The sequence below is a fragment of the Phoenix dactylifera genome, chromosome 5 (assembly GCF_051530095.1).
Source record: "Phoenix dactylifera cultivar Ajwa chromosome 5, Ajwa_hap1_PhDact_Kaust_v1.1, whole genome shotgun sequence".
NCBI lineage: Eukaryota > Viridiplantae > Streptophyta > Magnoliopsida > Arecales > Arecaceae > Phoenix > Phoenix dactylifera.
In genome coordinates this window covers 1,735,902-1,751,099 of record NC_143194.1, presented here as the reverse complement: position 1 = coordinate 1,751,099, position 15,198 = coordinate 1,735,902, and the positions used below count along the sequence as shown (strand labels likewise).

Sequence of the window (15,198 nt, the reverse complement as noted above, 5' to 3'; positions counted from 1 at the left end):
AAAATGAGAACTTTTAATTATTATTTTTGTTAAATGATGAAACAATGACTTAGTTAATGACTTAATAAAAACCAAATATATGTATGTAACAAATGCAGGTGTACTTGAACCAATATAATGCTTGTTCGTTTAGACCTTTGTACACCATTTGTTTAACTTGAACTCAAAAACAAAATCCTATCATATTTTGGTCCATCGGCACCCTTCTCCTCTGGAGAGGTCCCGGAGTTAAGACTCCACATAATGGCTTGAGCATTTGTATTTTTTATTAGAATAAATGAAAATAAAGGAAAACAATTAATCTAAGGGATCACAAGGGTGTGGTTGCTTGCAATTGATGCATATAAAGTGCTGGCATTACTTGTTGATTAAAGCTGGTTGTGGATAATTGTTTGGGAAGGTTTTTTCTAGTATATTCCGATATTTTAATCCTAAAATTTTTCTTGAGCAATTAAACGTTATCTATATGATCAGAGATCAGCTAATCACCTGCCAAAGCCATATTCATTTGTAAGGCAATTGTTACAGTTGTGCCTCATACACTTTCATCGAAAAAAATTCACATTTTGGCTCATGATTTGATTCTACAATACCACCTCCAAATGGAGATGCTTGCAACTCATTAAGCTAAGCCTTTGGTAAATCTGAGTTCACGATTTGAGTCAAACTCTCCAATTGCAAACTAAATTTATGGCCACTTCAAAAGTTTTGAAAACAATAAACTAGACCCGACCCCATTAAATTGACCCAATTCAAATTTGTTTGGTAAATATTTCTCTCATCTTTGGAGGTCTTGACTTTAAAAACAAACTTGAGGCAGCATGATTCAGGGAACCAAAATAGATCTGCTAAATTATTTATATAAAATATCATTGCATGGTACCTCGACCCACACATGTGAGAATAAACCATATTCACCTCCATAAAAGTTAATACTTGGTCGAACAAAAATCCCATAATAAACAGTTGTGTTTAGGTCTAGTTTATAGCAAAACCTAACTGCCATTATTTATCATAAAAACAATTTTTAAAATTTTTAATAGTAAAATAATTACTAAAATAAGATTTGTTATTTTTTATGAAATAAAATCATATTATTTTTTCGGGCCGAGATTTGGAAGTAAAAAATAAATTTTGAAAACAATATTATTTTATTCAAAAAATAGTATAGGTGAAAATAATGGCCGTCATTTATATTATAAATAGCTATTATTATTTTTTTCCCACGGAGAGGAGTTGCAGAAACTGTTACAACTGTTATAACGGTTATAAGGTCATTATTAAAACCCATAGTTGGTATCTAAAAACTTACCAATAATCCATGCTTTCGGCAGCACAACCATTTACCTGTCCATATTAAAAGTGCACTAGATACTGTTTGGCGTCGCTACGGCAACCCGAGTCCAGACAAGAAAGAGATAAAAATCTAACCGCCGCCGACACTAAATCTGATCTCAGAGACAATATGGAAACGGAATCCAACACCGAGAGGCTCCAAGCCAAGCCATAGATAGCTTCAGCAGCCGCCAGCACCACCGCCCCATGCCACATCACCTTCCGACCTGGCACAGCTTAAAGGTTGGCTGGCTCGCTCTCTTTTTTTTTTTCGAGTCACCACCACCACCACCCCCACCCCACCGCCCTGCTTTCCAGTCCCCCACCTCGCTTAACCATTCCAATCTTTCCCTTTTCTTCTCTCCTTTCCCCACCATTTGCCTTGAAGAAACATCCCTCCTCCCTTCTCTTTCCACCTCTCTCTATCTCTAGTTTGAGATTGGATGATCAATATCGTATAGTGATTGAAGCATGGTGAGTTTATGATCATTGAGTTATCTTCATGGATGAAGTATGGCATTATTTTTGTGTCCATTGGCTGATTGTTTTGATCATTGCTTCTCTTTGGATGGTCAGGGGACTCCGGTGAACATCATCGTCGGTTCTCATGTGTGGGTCGAGGATCCTGAGCTCGCCTGGATCGATGGCGAAGTCACGGAGATCAAAGGCAGCGATGCCACCATAATCAACATGAACGGGAAGACGGTGGGTTGATACTGCATCCATCGAATGAATCACCTTTCAGATTCCTATCAATTCTTTCTTCTTGGATTCTTTCTTTTTTTGATGCTATGGATCCAATCAATACACTTTTGCAGTTGTCATGCCTGAATTTTCTTTGGCAGGGTGAACGCAAGATGAAAATCTCTGATCCTTTTTATCTTTCAGAGCCAGTTCTAAGTTTACAATTCAGATCAATAATAAACTGATCATATAAACAATATGAAATTTTCTGGATCATGAAAAATCTGCATATATGATCAGACGTATGAGCTAAATCATAAAACTCATAGATAGATAGCTTTTTGATGCTGGTGTTATGTCTAAAAGAAAAGTCGACCATAATTCATAGAATATTAGCAATAGTTGGCCATCATCATGAAGTTCTAGCCTGCATGGCTGTGCGTTTCGGTCTATTTATCAAAATTCTCTTTTATCAAGCAACAACAGAAATAGAGGATCAATCTTTACCAATCCAAAATGCTTAAAGAATGATTCATTTGAATTATGAATTCGGATCCAATTAATTTTCCATGAAAGCATCCAGTCTGCAATCTGAAGTGCTACCGATCCTTTGACAGTCTTAATCAAATCATGAAGCTGTTTTATGTTCAACCAGTTCCCTGCTACCAGTTTCTGTCAAATTCTTTGACAATCACAATTTAATCATGATGCTCCATTACTTCTGTTTATCATTTATATAAATCCACTCATCAGTAGCCTTAGAAACCTGTATGATTCTCATCATTAAAATAGTCAAACACCTCATTTGGACACGGAGCTTGACATACTTCGAAAAAAAAAGAGATTCACAAGATTTGATAAATGTGAACTTTTTTATGTCCTTCTGGTCGAATTACTTACATCATAGCTAAAGCATCCAACAAAATGAAGATATTTTTTTTTCCATAAATGACAATTTAAAAAACATCATGGCCACTATCTAGTTCAAGCATAATGTTGTAGCTAGATTCACATGCTACTGTTATAGGAATAAAACTTCCAAGATTCTGGTGTCCAATGGAATTTTACCATTTTAGGAACAAAATGAAATAGCTTGTCACATTTTACAGTATTTGAATACTCCACTCAGTAATGATATCTTACAAAGATTAATTCATACATTGATCAACTATGCAGATAGTGGCAAATCTTTCCAGTATCTATCCGAAGGATACAGAAGCTCCTCCTGCTGGGGTAGATGATATGACCAAGTTGGCTTACCTCCATGAACCAGGAGTTTTATCTAACCTCGCCTCCCGCTATTCCCTGAATGAAATATATGTACGTTATCATCATCCATTTTCCCTATTCAAATCAAAAGCTTTGTTCAAAACAGGGAACGTAAGCCCTCACAAGACATATAAATTCGACAGACATACACAGGGAATATATTAATTGCAGTGAACCCTTTCCGAAGGTTGCCTCATCTCTACGACGTACACATGATGGAACAGTACAATGGTGCTGCATTTGGGGAGCTAAGTCCACATCTTTTTGCAGTCGCAGATGCCTGCTACAGGTAGAAGATACATAGATTTGATTTTCAGCATCATAATTCAAGTATAAACCTATTGACACAGCTGCTAATGGTGAGTCTGTATCAGAGCAATGATTAATGATCAGGGGAGCCAAGCTATCTTGGTTAGTGGGGAGAGTGGGGCGGGTAAAACAGAGACAACAAAAATGCTCATGAGATATCTAGCTTTCATGGGTGGAAGATCAGGTACAGAGGGTAGAACAGTAGAGCAGCAAGTCTTGGAGGTAAAACATACTCCCTTAATCTTAATCAGAACTTTCTAAAAATGTCCAATATGAATCACTGGATAATCCATAAAAAAGAAAAATGTACATGCAGCGTAATAAATGTTGATGTTATTCAATGCAGTCTAATCCAGTATTAGAAGCATTTGGGAATGCCAAGACGGTCAAGAACAATAATTCAAGGTGACTAACATGCACTTCTGTTGAATGTATTGTTTTTGCAAGCAAGATTTTAGAACTCAATGAATACTTACATGGAGAAGTGTTCACTCAGTCGTTTCGGTAAATTTGTTGAAATCCAATTTGACAAATATGGGAAGATTTCTGGAGCTGCAGTCCGCACATATCTTCTTGAGCGCTCGAGAGTTTGCCAGGTATCTGACCCTGAGAGGAACTATCATTGCTTCTACATGCTCTGTGCTGCACCACCAGAGGTATTTCCACACCTAAACTCCGAAATGTTATAATACAGATAAAACTTAAAATAAGAAGCCTACATCAAAATTTGCTTCTCTAGACTGTGAATTCCATTGTAAACAAAGGGATAAATCATTTTTCAGGATGCAAAGAAGTTTAAAGTTGCAGATCCGAGAATATTCCATTATCTAAATCAAACAAACTGTTATGAAGTAGCAAATGTGGATGATGCAAGGGAATACCTGGAGACTAGAAATGCCATGGATGTTGTTGGAATTAGTCAGGAAGAGCAGGTAATGATGTGACAGGAATCATACTTCAACAAAAATTATAAGTCATCAAAATTAACATAAGATTAATTTTCCATTTGTAGGATGCAATCTTCTGTGTAGTGGCTGCTATCCTTCACCTGGGGAATATCAAATTTGCTAAAGGGAATGAAATCGATTCCTCCAAGATAAAGGATGAGAAGGCAGTCTACCACCTTAAAACAGCAGCCGAGCTGCTAATGTGCAAACCAAATCTCATGAGCTTAATAAACTTCCTTTCAGTCATTTTCCGATCATTCTTCTTACACACTGAAGATATTGATTCTCTCAGGTGTGATGAGAAGCTACTTGAAGACTCTCTTTGTAAGCGAGTGATAGTTACACCAGATGGTAACATCACAAAGCTTCTTGATCCAGATTCAGCTGCACTTAGCCGTGATGCTTTAGCAAAGACAGTATACTCAAGGTTATTTGACTGGTAAGGACCCAATATGATCCAATATTCCTGCATGTTTATCATGCTAAATTTACAAACTTGGTTTCTGTTATCTTGTTCGGGAAACTGCCAAAACTAGCTTTTTATTAACTTGGTATGTTCAGTAAGCTACCGTAACTTTGAAAGTTTCAAACATTTGTAAGTCATTGTATCCGAAGTTCAGGGTATGTCCATGGCTTATAGGAGGCCTACTCTGTTCCTCATCGCAGGATCGTAGACAAAATCAACAGTTCAATTGGTCAGGATCCTAATGCAACAAACATAATTGGAGTACTTGATATCTATGGTTTTGAGAGCTTCAAGATAAACAGGTGAGCTACTGAAACTAGTTTTCCAATTAAAATCACAGTACCTAACAACATAACCATCTTCATGGGTATATTATCAAGTTTTTTCACGATCAAATTTTTTATCTGGCAGTTTTGAGCAACTATGTATCAACTTAACAAATGAGAAACTGCAACAGCATTTCAATCAAGTATGCATAGCTTAGCTGAACCTTGTGTAACTTCCATGCATTATGAAATGATGTCTACTAATGTGAAGTATGCAAATATTTCTACAGCATGTATTTAAGATGGAGCAGGAAGAGTACACAAGAGAAGAAATCAACTGGAGTTATGTGGAGTTTGTAGACAATCAAGATGTGTTGGATCTTATAGAAAAGGTACAGCCTGAGCCTACCATTTAATGCTAAGTATCTGAATATATACTAAGTTCATAGAAAAGCAAGAGGGTACTCATAGCGATTACTTTGCATCTGTATGCAGAAACCTGGAGGAATAATTGCACTTTTGGACGAGGCATGGTATATTCACTATTCCATTGCAAAGGAAAGAGATTATTATGATTATTAGAAAACTTCATCATAGAGCAATTATTATAAACTATGATAGATAATACATCAGTGGAGCATTAAAAATATTATAGCAGAAAACAAGAAAACTTGATTAGTAGGGTGCTCTGTATATATCTAGGATTACCGCATCAAATTTGACCTAAGATGGGATTATCGGTTCAGCCAACCTGTTAACTAAGTCAGAAGTTTCTTCATATTGTAACATATGTTCCAAAACACCTTCTTTAACAAATGCATATCTTGGGATTTGAATCAACATAAAAATTTTAATATCCAGTTTGATTTATTTCAGAACTGATTCATATATAGAATGAAATGCATTATCCACATGCTGTTCCTCCCTATAAATATTGTCTTCAATTCTAGCTAATATTAAAAAAGCAGATCAATGAAAATATTTCATATGTTGCAGCATGTTTCCAAAATCAACTCATGAGACATTTGCGCAGAAGATGTACCAAACATACAAGGGACACAAGCGTTTCAGCAAGCCAAAACTTGCTCGAACTGCCTTCAACATCAATCATTATGCTGGAGATGTAAGTAAAAATCCAAATAAAAATTAATCCTCGGGCAAAAGTTATGCTAGCAAGGCATTCAAAGCACAAGTTTTCTACTTAACAGGTTACATACCAAGCCGATCAGTTCCTTGACAAGAACAAAGATTACGTCGTGGCAGAACATCAAGCTTTATTAATTGCCTCAAAGGATCCTTTCGTAGCAAATCTCTTTCCTCCATTACCAGAAGAATCTTCAAAGCAGTCCAAGTTCTCCTCCATTGGTACTCGCTTTAAGGTATGCCCTTACTATAGGCATGCACTCCATCTTGGCAAAAAACATATCCTGAAATTCTCTTATCTCGAAATTCTGATAAGCTTTTGACTAAATTTGGCAGCAACAACTACAGTCACTCATGGAAACTCTCAACACAACAGAGCCACATTACATAAGATGTGTGAAGCCCAATGCTGTACTGAAACCAGGGATCTTTGAAAATATCAATGTCTTGAACCAATTGAGATGTGGGGTCAGTAAAACATTTTGGGCTGGGATTCCTCTAAGAGGAAATTACAGTAACTTATAATTCCAATAATACGTTTTTGACTCTTTTCCTGATATAGGGTGTGCTAGAAGCAATCAGGATCAGTTGTGCAGGGTACCCCACAAAGAGAACATTTGATGAGTTCATTGATCGTTTTGGAATGCTTGCACCAGATGTTATAGACAGGTAAGAAAAAGCTTTCTAACAAATAAGAAGTTAGTTAACTTTTAAGCATGAACTGAGTGCCCATTTCAAAGGGTGTGCTACTTCCAGTGATATGTCAACCACTTAATCTTATTGCAGCTCCGATGAGAAGGCAGCATGTGCAGCTATTTGTGATAGAATGGGCTTGAAGGGCTATCAGGTAACTGCAATTAATAACCCGACAAGTGAATGCCCGCCAAAAAAACAGTGAATAGGGAAAAAAACTAGACGCACTGTTTTCTGTGGAAATGGAAATTGTATATTCTAAGAATTTCAGATCATATTTATTGCTATCAGATAGGAAAGACAAAGGTGTTCCTCAGAGCAGGTCAGATGGCTGAGCTAGATGCTCGAAGAATTGAAGTTTTGGCTAATGCTGCAAGACTTATCCAGAGGCAGATACGAACACATCTGGCACGGAAGGAATTCATTATTCTACGGCAAGCCTCAATTCAGATGCAAAAACTGTGGAGAGGTATTTTACTTTCTTCTATGACTATTTCATGTGCATGTAAAAATTTAACTGCTGACATGGTCTCATATGTTCCCATTGCATCCTGCAGCAAGACTTGCACGAAAGCTATACGAATATATGAGGAGAGAAGATGCTTCAATACGTATACAGAAATATACACGTGCTCATACTGCCAGAAAAGCTTATACAAAATTGCGGGCAGCAACAATAGTTATACAGACAGGATTATGTGCCATGGCGGCCCGTAATGAGTATAGACATAGAAGGAGAACTAAGGCTGCTATAATCATTCAGGTATATGTTGTAAATGGATGCAGGTTTTAAAATTCAATGTGGATATTAGGCAATGGATAAGACGTTTGAATTATATATGTTTGTGTGATTGTGTGTGTGTCTAAGCTGGAGTTGTCATTACTTACTATTATGGCTTACAGACTCAATGGCGTTTGCATCAAGCTCGATCAGCTTATAAACAACAAAAGAAGGCCACTTTGATACTTCAATGCCTCTGGAGAGCACGCATTGCAAGAAAGGAGCTTCGGAAGCTCAGAATGGTGAGCTGTCCTCAAAAATCAAGTGTTATACTTTGAGTGAATTTCTCTCGTCCTATGATTTTATTGAGGAGTGAAGATACTCATTCTGCTGGATTTACAACATACTAATAGCAGTAAGATCTATATACAGGCTGCAAGGGAGACGGGGGCACTCAAAGAAGCCAAGGACAAGTTAGAAAAGCGCGTCGAGGAGCTTACGTGGAGATTAGAATTTGAAAAACACATGAGGGTACTTTATCATCTCAATCGGATAGGATAAGTGATGACTACAGTAGTTCAATAAATTTAATATGGGGTTTATTATGTGATGTAGATTGACCTTGAAGAAGCCAAAGGGCAAGAAATTGCAAAACTACAATCTGCATTACAGGAAACGCAGGAGAAGCTTGAGGAAGCCCATGCGACAATAATCAAGGAAAAAGAAGCTGCAAGAATAGCAATTGAACAAGCACCACCAGTAATCAAAGAAGTGCCTGTTGTGGATAATGCCAAGTTAGAGTTGTTAACAAATCACAATAAAGAGCTAGAGGTAAAGAACATATCAAGGCTCCACTCAAGGCCCCACTATTCTGTTTACTTGACATATATTTCCTATATAACTAAACGCAATCATGGTAACTAGTTTTTGAATAGGAAACAAGAGCTGAAAGACGATGCTTTGAATCTTCATACATTTTATATGCAGCAAAAGTATCATACTGAAGAAGAATCTATAATAAACATTGGCTGAATAAGCCTTTTTATTTAATGTAGGATGAGTTAAGTATCTTCAAAAGCAGAGCTGAAGAATTTGAGAAAAGATATTCTGAGGTTCAAAAACAAACTGAAGCATTACTTAAAGACACAGAAGAATACCAGTCAAAATTAAGTCAACTGCAAGAGACGATAGAAAGGTAACAGATGCAACATCTGCTCTCTATTAGCTTTTATTTGGACTTCTCCGTATATTTATGTTTAGGAAAAAATTAGGTACTCCACAGTAATAAAATACAACTGTTCATCTATTTTATATTGCAGACTTGAAACAAATATCTGTAGCATAGAGTCTGAGAACCAGGTCCTGCGGCAGCAATCTTTGGTTGCATCAACAAATGAAGATTTGTCAGAGCAAATCAAAAGGTATTTCCTGTTTTATTTAGGAAGCTGCAATTTTTCAAATTTGATTTCCCAAAGAATATCACTTGGCAACTTTGTCATTTCATGTCCAGCCTTGAGAGCAAAATTGCCACATTGGAATCAGAGAATCAGCTCCTGCAAAGTCGACCAGTGGTAGTTACGCAACCAGCTATAACTACTGAACTGGTAGAACCACCAGTCATTAAGGTACAGCAATCATCAGCAGTTTTAGGTACCCTGTGGCATCTCTTCATTAATTTAGTATATTTTCTCAGGCAACTAATTATCTTATGATTCAGGCCTTGGAGAATGGCCACCAAGATGGAGAAGAATCCAAAGTAATTACAAAAGTATGTGTACAAGCTATTTTTTTTCTTGGGGGGGGGGGTGCTGGTTCTGCTAAAAGATATTGTGAAGAATACTAATGCTGATAAAAGAGGAGTTACCGCAAAAATCTTAGTTATAAGCTAACAAAAGTTTACTTGCAGGAGTCACTGGTTTTCCCTCTTGTACCAGCTCTAAGCAAACAGAAGTCTCTAACAGACAGGCAACAGGTATGTCAGTAGCCACCTATCCCAGCATAATACCTACAGGAACCAAGAAGAAAGCCAACTCTGAGACATTCCTTGTTTTCCATTCCTTAACGTCAAATTCTGTAATTGTTTTGTATATATAGGAAAACCATGATGCACTTATCAAGTGTCTCATGGAGGATAAGCGTTTTGACAAGAAGAGGCCAGCTGCAGCATGTATTGTTTACAAGTCACTGCTCCAGTGGCACTCATTTGAAGCAGAGAAGACAAACATATTTGATCGCATCATTCATACAATCAGGTCATCAGTTGAGGTTGTGCTCTATGACTTGAGCTTGTACTCATAACAGTTCTTTGTCCATGCTGCTAAGGAACTCCCTCATTTGGTTAATTTATTTCCTGCCATGTTCAGAATCAGGAGAATGTTGGAGAACTTGCTTATTGGCTTTCAACAACATCTACCCTTTTATTTCTTCTACAAAACACTCTCAAAGCAAGCAGTGCATCAACTACAAAATCACACCGAAGTCGAACCACAACTGTCACTTTGTTCAGTAGAATGGCACGAGTAAGATATTTGATACATTAGTAAATTCATGTCTAGGCAGCAAAGTAGTCAAACTAGGAAATATTTCAAAATTTTTATAGCTGGATCTCCTCATGAAAAGCCAACATTCCCTCAATTAAGGTAGTCCTGATTAGTTTGTCGGGAATACATTTCATTTTTTGGCCTTTTTGTCTTATTAATATAACTGGATCTAACTATGCAACACCAATCCTCTAGTTTTCTCGGACTTGCAATAATAGTGTTTTCAAATATTACAAAACCATTTCATTTATTAATATTGATCAATGTGTACTTGCAGAACACCCGTTCATCTTCATCAGGAATGGGGATTTCCAGTGGGTACAGTGGAATGGTAGGCAAATCTGATGACCAGTCCAGAGTGGAAGCAAAATACCCAGCCTTACTATTTAAGCAACATCTAACTGCTTATGTTGAGAAAATATATGGAATGATCAGAGACAGTATGAAGAAAGAGATCAGTCCATTCTTAACAATGTGCATACAGGTATATCCATGAACAAAATATGTGATCTTCAGCAATAACCTCTAGAAAATATGTTCAGTAAAGTTAAAAAAAAAAACTGATCACAGGCACCAAGATCTGTAAGAGCTAGATCAATTCGTGGATCTTCCAAGAGTATCCATTCCACTATAGTAGCAAAGCAAGCATCTAGTATGCACTGGCAAAGTATTGTCAAGAGCTTGGATCGCATATTGGGGATAATGTGTGAAAATTTTGTAAGTTCAAAGCTTCCTTTATCGTTTAACAAGATGCATCAGAATACTCATCGAACATTTCATACAGGAAATTCTAAATTTCGAAAAAGAATGTTTTATATCATATATGTTTCTTCCAGGTGCCTTCTATGATAATAAGGAAAATTTTCAGCCAAGTATTTGCATTCATAAATGTACAACTCTTTAACAGGTATGTGTTCCTGGAAATAACCAACATGTCTAATGACTAAGAACAAAGAAGTAGCTACTCCATCAAAAGTGGTCTAAGAAAGGAAGAAAAAAAAGACTTAAAATCTTGTATAATATGCTACTTGGTTTATCTGCAGCTTGCTACTCCGTCGGGAATGCTGCTCATTTAGCAATGGAGAATTTGTTAAGGCTGGCTTGCAGGAGTTGGAACAATGGTGCTCCAAAGCTACGGAAGAGGTAGCTAAATAGAGTCAGCATATTAGTATACAATATTTAGCATGAAATCAAACATAAGGAAAAATAATGAAAAGGAGGAAACTGGTAGGAATTTTCTGATAACATTTATCTACTTCCAGTTTGCAGGGTCTGCATGGGATGAGCTCCAACACATTAGGCAAGCAATCGGATTTCTGGTATGTTGGACAGTGTATCCTATGTAAATGCCCATTATCAATTTTGTGAACAGATAAACAGAACACAGCATCTTCCACATGCAGGTTTTGCATCAGAAGGCACACAAATCCTTGGAAGAGATCATGAATGAGTTATGCCCGGTAAGCTAGAAACAGAACTAATTTCCCCAAAACAAAACAGATTTTAGGATTCTAAGCATTTCTTCCAGGTCTTGAGCATTCCTCAAATCTATCGGATTGGAACGATGTTTTGGGACGACAAATATGGAACACAAGGCTTATCTCAAGATGTGAGTATATCCTTCCATTCATTTACTTCAAGAATATCTGTTGTTGAGAGTTGAGTCTTCGACAAGCCTGGCTTCTATTTATTTTAGGTGTATAGATCATAGTCATAAATCTGGCATTAGAGCTAGCCCGAATCTGGAGTTCAATTGATGGAATGAGCAACCTAAGAAAAACAAAAATGGCTAGAAAGAAAGTCACCAATAAGAAGAGCTATCCAATGACCAGAGTGTAGCAGATACACAGAACGGCCTACTTGGTTGAACTAGAGCGAAAGCCATCAAGTGGAATGCGCTAGCATGACATAGTGTGATCGTCATAGAGTAGACTGACGAAGATGCCAGCTGCAGAGCATGGCTATCAGCGACAATCCTATCTAAAACACCAGCCTTCTGCACCTCTAATGCCTAAATTTTACTTTTAGGTGTACCGGGACAATCACCCTACCAGGACAATGGAACATTGGTCGCCCATTGGCACACATCAACATTATCCCTAAAAAATAAAAAAATTGAAGATATCCTTGCCAGCTTCATAACGCCCTCCTATAATCTTGCCTAGCGATGAAAATTCGAACTTCCATGAACTAAGGCACACCCTTTGCTTGGCAACCAGAATTCTAGATTCTTCAAGTCTTACTGTATATCACCAAGGTTTTGGACTTGGATAATTATAGTGCGCTTGGTCTACCTCGCCTTTCTCTCTAAACCAAAAGAAAAATAATCCACTCATACCTATACAACAATGTATCAAACATCTTGTGTGCATGACAGGACGACCAAAAAAAATAGAGAAAGCTAACACCTTTTTCATATCAATCAAACTGATATCAGGTAATTGGTAAGATGAGGACAATGATGACCGATGACTCGATCAACATGCCAAATAATTCTTTCTTGTTGGATGACGATTCGAGGTAAGATCAACAACCCAACTATAATAAAATTTCTAAAACTCATTAAAGAATTCATCTTTTTATCTAAAAAAATCACAAGGAGAAGAGCTAGATTATGGAAAATATTAACATTAAAAAAAAAAATTAATGACAGCATACCGTTCTCGTTGGACGACATATCACGGTCGGTGCTGGACATCAGCCTCGCCGACGTGGAGCCGCCGCCGCTCCTCCGACACAACTCGGAGTTCCATTTCCTCTTACAACAGCGCACGGATTGAGAGAATTTTTTTCCCATTTTTCCATTTTTTTTATTGTCAAAGGAAAGGGAATGTGGAATGTAATTTTTTTGGGTGCCATTTTCTTGGGTGTTCAAAAAAATGGTAATTTTTTGTTTTTTTTTCTCCTTTGGAAAATCTCACTGATTTTTTGAGTCAAAGGTGTGTCTTTTGGAGTTGGGTTTTGTTGGAGGGTTTGTTACTTTGATTGTAAAAAAACAGGGAAGCTCTTTTTTATTTTTTTTTATTTTACAAATTGCAAAATAGAGAGAGAGAGAGAGAGAGAGAGAGAGAGAGAGAGAGAGTCGAGTTTGCATTTCTTGGATTATTTGTCATCAAAAAAAAAAAAACATGTTAATGCATGTTGTTTTTTTTTCTTCCTTCATAAACTGATAATGGAAAGGGATTCATTAGGAAGTCTTTTATGTTTGTTTTTTTTTCCATATCTCTGAGTGCATGGATTCAAAGTCTGAGATAACTTCTCATATTTCCTCAAAAAAAAAAAAAAAAAATCTAATGTAAAACTTATTTGTAGTATTTTGGTGCTGTTGTCTCCATTTTTGTTCTGCTTTTTAGTGGTTATGTGATGCTAATAATTAAAAACAAGTTTATATTGCAGCACTTTGCAGCTGTGATATGTATTTGATTCAATTGCAGATGACAAGGCATGAATTCAGATGTGTCATCTTTTATTTGTTGGTAGCATGGGTGGATATCAAATGATTTGATGTATAAGGGAGGAAAGAAAAATGTATTAAGGGTGTCAAATTTGTCCATGCTCCCACATCCACCAAACATCGGCAAATCTGCTCTTTAAATATGGTGATCACTTCAAGTATTTCAATCATCATCAGCCCATAAACCTTGCCAAACTTCCCTCCAATTATGATCTTATGGACGGGGATAGAAAATTTAGAGAGGACAAATGCTTTGCTAAAATAAATCTTACAGTAAAAAGTTTTTTTTTCCTATTAAGGCAAAATATTTATGCTATTTTAGCATGAACATATTCAAAAAAAAATAAAAAAATAATATATTCTGAAATTTTGCTGATGCATGTGTGACATCGGTCCACAGTACATAATTTGAGTGATGAGCTACGAAGAAGGCTCCACCCAATCCATGGTCTATTTGTCTCACAGTAAATATGCTTCATGATAGAGAAGGTATTTCCTCTTGTTATGTTGCAAATATGTTGTAACAAGTGGTGTGCATCCCCATCTTTTTAGTCTATGCTTGAATTTAGGTAATTATTGTAGCTGAGTCGCCCTCAACAAGGATAAAGTCAGCTCTTAGGCTGTGCTGAGCATAGATAATACCAGCTTATGCGGATTTCAATTTCGCTCTTGAGATCGATGTGTCAAAGCTCGGGCTCTCCCTCAGCTGATATCAATTTAGAGTCTGGTTCCCTAATTATAAATTCTGCTTTATCTTTATTGCCATCATTCACGTACCATAATCGAAGTTCACTTTAAAAAAATTAGGAGACGGAGGCTCCCAGAAAATAAGCATCAGAAGTGCAATAAGAGCCGAGAAGAAGTCCCCGAAGCTGTCAAAAGTTCAGTTGAGGCAAAATATCTACTTTTTTTTTTCCTTTTGCAAATGGCATTGAAGGACACAATGATTGACGAGCGATAGGAAAGTAATCATGCGCAATATAAAATTCTCTACTTTTCCCTTCACAAGTGGTATTGAAGGACAGCAGGATTGAAGAGCAATAGGAAAGTACTCATTTGCAGTATAGCTTTTGTGTGTGAGGTGTCTATTTCAGCTAGTGTGATGATGTAGGAGAGATAGTAGGTTACAGCTCTAGCCTTCCAATCGTAGCTCCAAATCTTGCTTGGCATGACCCATGCATTGCTTTCACAAATGTCCCAAGAAATTTATGAGACGTAACCAAATAATTTGTGTTGTTAAGGAAAACAAAGTTGTAGATATTTGACACTTTAGAAAGGAGGGAGTATTCAAAAGCTTACACAGGTTTCTCCTCCTTAAAGTGACTAGTAATTTATTTCCCTTTTTCATTTCTGTATTTGAGCCCTTAATCA

At 36.9% G+C, this 15,198-nt stretch overlaps 1 protein-coding gene and 1 long non-coding RNA gene across 2 annotated transcripts; one reads left to right on the top strand and one right to left on the bottom strand.

Annotated features, from left to right (window-relative positions):
- Window positions 1-1,596: 1,596 nt before the first annotated feature.
- Window positions 1,597-13,567, top strand: LOC103712562 (myosin-12). The gene is made up of 40 exons (XM_008799111.5): window positions 1,597-1,809; window positions 1,912-2,040; window positions 3,196-3,339; window positions 3,432-3,577; window positions 3,663-3,819; window positions 3,944-4,002; window positions 4,094-4,253; window positions 4,380-4,529; window positions 4,610-4,746; window positions 4,837-4,983; window positions 5,211-5,312; window positions 5,422-5,479; window positions 5,567-5,668; window positions 5,772-5,809; window positions 6,273-6,399; window positions 6,485-6,655; window positions 6,756-6,887; window positions 6,982-7,088; window positions 7,206-7,266; window positions 7,404-7,581; window positions 7,670-7,875; window positions 8,016-8,135; window positions 8,266-8,364; window positions 8,449-8,664; window positions 8,889-9,028; window positions 9,153-9,254; window positions 9,344-9,458; window positions 9,551-9,601; window positions 9,740-9,805; window positions 9,928-10,098; window positions 10,197-10,352; window positions 10,651-10,857; window positions 10,944-11,090; window positions 11,210-11,280; window positions 11,417-11,516; window positions 11,636-11,692; window positions 11,777-11,833; window positions 11,902-11,982; window positions 12,811-12,893; window positions 13,027-13,567. The coding sequence occupies exons 1-40, from the start codon at window positions 1,807-1,809 to the stop codon at window positions 13,151-13,153; spliced, it is 4,680 nt and encodes a 1,559-aa protein (XP_008797333.3). The 5' UTR covers window positions 1,597-1,806; the 3' UTR covers window positions 13,154-13,567.
- On the bottom strand, window positions 3,067-4,211 carry LOC103712561 (uncharacterized). The gene is made up of 3 exons (XR_005513124.2): window positions 4,074-4,211; window positions 3,438-3,571; window positions 3,067-3,324 (listed from the first exon to the last, which is right to left on the bottom strand). It is a non-coding gene; the product is annotated as an uncharacterized LOC103712561 (long non-coding RNA).
- Window positions 13,568-15,198: the final 1,631 nt, after the last annotated feature.

Coding starts and splice junctions, on each gene's coding strand:
- LOC103712562 (XM_008799111.5), top strand. Junction 7,876..8,015: donor AGGCTGCTATAATCATTCAG/GTATATGTTGTA, acceptor TATGGCTTACAG/ACTCAATGGCGTTTGCATCA. Junction 9,459..9,550: donor TAGAACCACCAGTCATTAAG/GTACAGCAATCA, acceptor CTTATGATTCAG/GCCTTGGAGAATGGCCACCA.